This window comes from Dreissena polymorpha, chromosome 6, assembly GCF_020536995.1.
Source record: "Dreissena polymorpha isolate Duluth1 chromosome 6, UMN_Dpol_1.0, whole genome shotgun sequence".
Taxonomy (NCBI): domain Eukaryota; kingdom Metazoa; phylum Mollusca; class Bivalvia; order Myida; family Dreissenidae; genus Dreissena; species Dreissena polymorpha.
The window spans coordinates 50,252,548-50,260,284 of record NC_068360.1 but is presented as its reverse complement, the minus strand read 5'-3'; the positions used below and the strand labels follow the sequence as shown (position 1 = coordinate 50,260,284).

Sequence of the window (7,737 nt, the reverse complement as noted above, 5' to 3'; positions counted from 1 at the left end):
TCGCGAAATATTTGGCAATGCCATTATGAGTTAATAGTATTGATCATCTAAACTCTTTATTTACGTTTTTGACGTTATGTAAGTGTAAAAATTTAAGTGCATACGTGTGCACATACATATAATATCTACATGTAGTACACATGTATATGATTGTCTCTTTTACAAGTACATTTAAAACGCGTGAATGACCCTCCCAGACAGGTGTTTACGGTGGTTGCGCAGCATCCGCGGTGATCACAGGTGATCCAATTAACGACATAATTAAGTAAAAAAAACAAACAATTTCATTAATCAATAACCTTCACAATCTTTAAATAGCTCTAATTTTATATAATCTGCTTGGCAAAATACAGTGTAACCTTCATATTTGGTATGCATGTGTATATGGACAAGGCCTTTCCATACGCACAACAATGTTGACCCCTGTGACCTTGACCTTGAACTTAGGGTCCGCGTTAAGGTTTCGAAATCTGCATTTAGGTTTCGAAAAAAGCGTTTTTCGGGGGCATATTTCTTCCAATGGAGACAGCTCTTGTTTGCTGCTTGTCATGAAACAAGTCAGGTATTTTATTACACCTCTGCAGGTGCAGGTTATTATGAACAATCTGACATATGATAATGAAAATTCTACTCTTTATTTGAGGCGCGTCGTGAGAAAACCAGGCTAAATGACATTGATGACGTTATTGGGAAAACCCGCTTTAACCTACGTCATTGTTTTACCCGGGAAATATTTTATTGTTTGGTGTAAACATATTACGTGTTATTTGCGGAATTGTTGTGATTCTCGGAATTACATGATGGATAAAGAAATGGAGGTAACTATTTGTTTGTTCATGATTGTAGTGTTATGAACCTTTCTGTTGGAAATATTTTAATTTCTATTGCTTTTATAACATGAACCGTCTGAAGTGAAAGTAAAACAAAATGTTGCAGTTTTGCTCTTTAGCCTTTAGAAATCTAGTAAACTTTGCTCTATCCAAATCGAACGCCATGATAGTTATGAAATGCGTTATAAAACTGTTTTCTTTCTGTACATTTGTTGTTTACAATCATGTATTTATGATAGATAGTTAAATAAATACTAACAGTGCTTAAACGAGCAACGAATAGTGGTGTTATGATAGATAATTTAATAAATACTAACATTGCGTAAACGAGCAACGAATAGTGGTGTACATTGTTATGAGAAAAATATGATTATAATTAGTTTTGACATTTCAAAATGGTCGTTTCTTTAATAATTATTGTTTTCATTTAATAATTATTGTTTATATATGGACCTTATTTTCTCTGGGTATTGTAAGTTGTGCTTGTGGTGTAATGGATGCATCGTAGCACTACGTAACTGATGTTCAGTAGTTTGATTCCCGTCACTGGACCGTTTTTATTAACTCTTATTTGTCATTTGCAAATAGTTGCATGCTTATTATTTATTATTTAAATAATATTGAATTTTAATCACGTTACCTTACCTTGATTTAATGTAATTTAATAAAAATTTAAGCGTTTCATTATCACCTACATTGTATAAGCAAAGTGCAACATGCTAAAATGATTTTTTAAGTGATGTCCATTTAAAGGTATATAGGCCTAATTGTGTAGGCAGTATAAATCAAACTGTATTTTAGATCTAGATTAACAGTTGTGACTACAATGTTTAAAATTTAAATGACATACATAACTTTGTTGGGAATAATAAGTTCGTTATAATATCACTCATTCGCTATTATTTTAATTCAAGATTGTAGTTAATGTGCTATAATTAATATTAAATTTACTGACATCACATGCATATGAAGTTATTATAAACACGTGTGATATAAGGCCTATAATATACACATTTCTATATTTTTAGGAACTAGAATCTGTATTGTCGGACCATTTTGGTCGGACACCGGTCAACTCACAGGAAGTGCTGTGTGATGAAACGCCCTTAGTTGATCCTGAAGAGCCCGAAGTATTAATTGCTACCTGGGTCCGGGATTACCTGGTCCGCAACGAAGGTGCAGAACATAACGAAAGCAACCAAGGTGAGGATGTACAAGAAACCGGCGACACTTACGATGACGCATTTCGTAACGTGCGTAAGTTTCTGTCGGACGGATGCGGCTGTAAACATCAGTGTGATGAACGTTTTTATTTTGATACTGTTGTTAACCATTTGTTAGATATCAGGGCGCTGGCCAAAGAAGAGAAGGAACTTAACGTTATGACCTTGTTGAAAGATGTTGATGGGGAAACAACTAAAAGAGGGAAGCAACGGAAGCGAGCCAGGGTTGAGTTTAGGGTAGCGGGAAGTGCTGTATGTAAAAAAACATTTATGCTGTTCTTTGACATCGGTAAGCACCAGCTTTTATCATTACAGCAGCAGTCTTCGAAATTAGCACACGCCCAATCGCCCGTGGCGAGTAAAATTACTGCCGGGCACATACAAAAATTCACGTTTTTGGCCCGCCGGGCATGTAAATTATTGAAGCCAATTGACAGTTTATAAAAAAAAAAAGTAAGCAGTTCTTGATATTTGCAGATCTATTTTTCAATTTTGCGAAAAAACACCTTGCCGTAAGTTGTAAAACAATGAAATTCGATTGATTTAACAACACGCACCTGCTTGCACACGTCGTTATTGTTTTTGACAGATGCAGTTCGGTCACATTCGGTTCTTATCGACGGTTTCTCTAGACATTAATCGAGAAGATGCTTTTTGAATCGATCATTTCAATCAAGTAATACGCTTCCGTTTTTGTCAATGTAAACAAATGTCATTGTCGACATAGAGGCTATGCAGTATCTTAGGTACGGTATGTTGATGGGGCTAAGCCCGATAAAGCACTTCCAAAATAGAAAATTGACAATGATTTAGAGAAAAAGGAAGTCAAGAAATGGTACGAGGACACCAGAGAACGCTCTTTTCAAGAGCACTGGTGTAACGATCGACCGTCTTAATTCAAGTGATTGATTAGATATAATTGTATTCACTACAATTGAAACAAATGTTCTGCTTTACTATGTGTAGCATGTAAGTGTTAAAATGTTGTGATTTGTTATAATTTGGGTTAAAAAAGTTTGGGCATGTAAAAAATATGTTGGGCATGTAAAAATTCTTAAGTAACTGGCCCGACTGGCATGTAACTTTTCAAAGCTAATTTCGAAGACTGCAGCAGCATGTCAGAAAACATGGTTTGACGCCTAGAGTTCATGGCAACCGTGGAAGAAAGCCAAAGCATGCTGTTTGTTACGATGATGTCATGCGCGTTGTGCACTTCATACGTAATTATGCGGATGAAAGGGGTCTACCACAACCAGCCGCCCCGAGAGGTGTAGACAACGTTCCGACTGTATACTTAACATCTGACACAACAAAGACCAACCTGCATCAACAGTACCAGACATCATGCACGGAAGCTGGTTCCAGGGTCATAGAAATAACGGCCTTCAAGGAAATAGGGCGCATGTGCTTACCGCACATCCGGATCGCTGGTCCACGTGATGACGTTTGTGCCAAGTGCGAAACACTCAGGAGGGGTGTCATGGATGCTGTGACGGAAGAAGAGAAATTGACAGCTACAGACTCGTTCAGGAATCACATTCTTTTAGCACAAAAAGTAAAAATGTTTGACACATAATTATAATATAGTCTTGCATTTAGTAAATAGGAAATAATTGTAGGCTTTACATTTTTTTTTTAATTTGTCGTGTCCAAACGTCTTCTAAACAAAACAAATCTGATACATTGGTATTATCATATGTACCAAAACGAGTGCTTCATCAATTGTATTATCCTTATTAAATCGTATAATTTGCAGCCGTTGTTCAGTGTTTTAACGTTTGAAAAATGATTGCTTTTTTTCAGGAAAGAGATGTATACAACGATTGCATCAGGAAAAGTAAGGAGGCAAATGAAGGTCCAGACAGATATGTCCATTTCACGTTCGATTTTAGCCAGAATGTGAGTCTACCTCACTATTCCCGCCAGATAGGATGGCTATATTTCCTCACTCTAAGGAAGGTTCAGATCTTTGGCGTTCGAGTGGACAGTATTCCCCGCCAGTTGAACTTTCTGATTGACGAGGACCAAACGATTGGCAAGGACGGAAAGACCTCACATGGCCCGGACGCTGTCCTTTCTATGCTTGATTGGGCCTTGCAGAATTACGAGTCTGATGCTTACACTTGTTCCGTTCATGCAGACAATTGCCCCGGTATGTACATTTTATATCAGAACGTATGTGTGTGCATGTACAACGTGAGCATGTGTTTTTGCGCGCGCAGTTGTCTTGCTGATTTCGCTTGTGCACAAGTATTTTTAAAGTGAATCATTTAGCAGCTTTTCCACTTATTTCTACATGTATGTTATGTACGCAATGCCAAAATAAAGATTCCACACAGGGCTTTTACATTGCAGGGCAGAACAAAAACCGGTACGTTCTTGGTTATTTCATGTGGCGAGCGATGACCGGCCAACATCGCTTGATTGAGTATCACATGCAAGTTCCTGGTATGTATACAAATTATATTACGGAAAAATAATTTGATGTATTGTCGAATAACTTTCTTAAAAGATTTTTTTTTACCATTTTTCAATTCCCTACCTTAATTATTTTCTGAAGGGGTAATACGCGCCGAAATATTCAAAAACACTTACAATTTTGTTCTATCGCATTTTAATAATTAGACAAATGAGTTTTTTTGTTAAACATTATTTAGCATTTTATTAAGACATTTCAAATATATCATTATCAGTACAATTATATCAAAACATTTTTGTTTCTGTCAAAGGGCATGCAAGGTGTTTGGTGGATTCCGAATTTGTGCATATAAAAAACAGATACCGGAACCACGACTGTGAGACTCTCGAACAACTAACGGCGCTTGTTGACCAGTCGTCTGTTACCAACACGGCAGTCTCGTACCCGACCTGGACATGGCGGCAATGGAAGCCTTTCCTGGAATTGTACTTCAAACCTGTTACAGGAATAATGTAAGTACGTGTTACAGACTTGAAGGTTCAAATGTTAAGTAAACTTAAACAATTGATGTCGTAACGGTTACTAACCCAGCACTTTTTGTCGACATTTATTCTTTACATTATTTTGTCATGCTTATTTGCATAAATTAATGAATTTGTTAACCCTTTCAGGCAGTACCAGTACTTCAGATTTGACCAAAGAAAGCCTGGTATTGTGACTGCAAAAATCCAACACGACGGAGAAGAGAAGGAATTGCAGATCCTGAAAACCCGGACATTTCGGTTCCAGAATGTGGAGCGTCCACACCAAGTTCCCTCTGCTGGATTGAGTGCAGACCGCCGGCAATACTTGCGCCGATCCGTAAGCCGATATGTCCGACCAGCGTCGAAGGAATATTTCTTTGGAAATTGACTCTTGTGACGACGTGCATATTGTTAATGTATTCAATAAACATCACTCAACTGTACGTGCCAGAAACATATATGACTTACTGTCCTGAATAGTGTGTACTATTATGATACCAATGCCATTTCATTGTTTTCAATTATCTCTGTATCTGATACTTTGCGCATCAACACATTCATAAACTATAGCATTGGTTGTTTTATAATATAATTATTATAATAATTATAAATAAGTCCTTTAAAGAATAATGCATTAAAGGAACAATGAAAGTAAAACAAAACAAACCCTACAATCTGCCCTCGATGTCAAGTAGAAATCGCAAATTTAAGAGTTTTTTTAGGTAGCTCTATATTTGGCTTTGTCGTAAAATGAAGGATAACGATTTATAAAATAATGTTTTCTTTAAACGTTGCATCAAATTGATACATTTATTTATAATTATGTCGGTAAGATTTTTCAAATGATGACTGGTTTCGGATCAAAATTAGCCACAAGCCGTCTAAAATCGCGACACGTCACGCTTTTCTTATCGCCGACATTCTATCGTTGCGATGAAACAAAATGTAGTTACGAATAATGAAAATATAAAATATACTTATTTTGAGCATATTGTTGTAAGTTTTTACCGGTTAAGTGATTAAAAGTATTTATAAATATTGAAAGAAATGTGATACAAGAAAATTACACGACGTCATAAATATAACGTCATAACGTAAGCGAATAAAAAAACGGATTCTGTGACGTCATTAAATACCCATTATTCCGCCGTTTTGCATCGGATACTTAAAACAAACATACCGTTATGCTCAGAAAGGTCTGCACTTTAAGAAACTATAAAAATTTCAAATTCGAAAATTTTGTCATTAAGCCTGGTTTTCTCACAACGCTCCTCATTTGTATTTCAGCACTTGATTACTTTGCAAATACAACTATGTGTACATGTTCATTAATAATATTTAGTTGTGCAGTTTTGACAATTGATTAGACACTCTATTCAGCATTAAAATGGAGTAAGTAAGTGGACTTGCAAGCTATTAATCCCTTCTTTATAAAGTAGCCGTAAAGGTACTTTCCAAATTAAAGAAAAACTACACAATTCCCAATTGCAGTCTAAAAATTTCCCGAAGGAAAGAAAATTTCGTCAGTTTTGTTCCAAAAGTGCATTATCTGCAAGTTAACAATTAAAATGTGGACTGACACTGAACATTTCAAGCCAAAATGCATGTTAATCAATATTTGAGTTGATTTGTGCTATTGATACCAAGCAATTTAAAAGACACATAATTCTCAATTGGGAGATTTAAAGGCAAGAATTTTCCCAATTTCAGGGTTTTTCGCACTACGTTTTCCCAATTGGTATGGTACAGATACTTTTCCCCATTGGGGAAGAAAATTTGCTGCTTGCCTTGTGAAGATTACTCTAATTTCCATAATTGCAATATATTAACCGACAATACGTTTCTAAAATTTCTTTTTCCCGATATATCATAAACATATCGTTTACAGGTCTTCAGAAAGAATATACTCTGAAGTCAAAAGGGTAACAATTTAATACCCCAATTTGAGATCAATCTGTTCAATGTGTCACGAAAGCCTACTATCCTTTTCATGTGTTTTTCATTAAGACACAATTAATTTCCGCTTGTTGTGTCACCATCAGTTTCATAATATCATATCTATTACTTGAAATTGGGTGTACACTGGTTGAAAAGAGGCATTATGGACTGTATTTCATTGAAGTTTGAAACATATATGAAATCTAACCCTTAAGTCTTTGTTCACTAATTTAAAAATAAATCAGGATCACAATTAATATCCCAACACAGTATCCTCACTGTCTAGTACATTAATGCCTCTTGGACAAAACTCATTCAGTAATGTAACAGATGTAACTGAGATTGAAACAACAAATCTTGGTATGATAGCTGTAAAATCTCTTCCCCTACGATAGGCTCAGGTCTGTTACATCCATCTATCTATCTATACTGTCTAACTCCCCTTGCGGATATTATTGACAGGTGCGCAGTCAGTGCAGATAAAAGTGTTCAAGTGAAAAAGATAAAAGTATGATAGATTTATTATAAGGTGAATTGATTTCAAGTTAAAAACTGATAACAACATGTACCCCGGAGTTCAAGGGCAAAAGGGGAAAGCGGGAACTGCTTAAACCCTTCAAGATCAGTTCAGTAATACATTATAGTATTATTAGTGTAGTAGACTTTAACAATGTGAGGAATATTTAATCCTCATCAAGTATTTGATGATTGAATAACATATATTTGTTTAATTACATGTCCATATAAAGATCTACTTCAATGTGATTATTATATAAATAAACAGTCATATGAGGCTTAGCAAC

General features: G+C 35.7%; 1 protein-coding gene and 1 long non-coding RNA gene across 2 annotated transcripts; both read left to right on the top strand.

Moving 5' to 3' along the window:
• Positions 1-2,811: 2,811 nt before the first annotated feature.
• LOC127835668 (uncharacterized) lies at positions 2,812-4,533 on the top strand. The gene is made up of 3 exons (XM_052362107.1): positions 2,812-3,608; positions 3,857-4,205; positions 4,409-4,533. The coding sequence occupies exons 1-3, from the start codon at positions 3,252-3,254 to the stop codon at positions 4,531-4,533; spliced, it is 831 nt and encodes a 276-aa protein (XP_052218067.1). The 5' UTR covers positions 2,812-3,251.
• A 254-nt stretch (positions 4,534-4,787) lies between these two features.
• LOC127836447 (uncharacterized) lies at positions 4,788-5,565 on the top strand. The gene is made up of 2 exons (XR_008028769.1): positions 4,788-4,984; positions 5,144-5,565. It is a non-coding gene; the product is annotated as an uncharacterized LOC127836447 (long non-coding RNA).
• The last annotated feature ends 2,172 nt before the right edge of the window (positions 5,566-7,737 follow it).

Excerpts from the sequence above, each read along its gene's own strand:
- LOC127835668 (XM_052362107.1), top strand. The coding sequence starts at position 3,252 with ATGCGCGTTGTGCACTTCATACGTAATTATGCGGATGAAAGGGGTCTA. Across the intron at positions 3,609-3,856 it reads ACATTCTTTTAGCACAAAAA|GAAAGAGATGTATACAACGA; the intron begins GTAAAAATGTTT and ends GCTTTTTTTCAG. Across the intron at positions 4,206-4,408 it reads TCATGCAGACAATTGCCCCG|GGCAGAACAAAAACCGGTAC; the intron begins GTATGTACATTT and ends TTTACATTGCAG.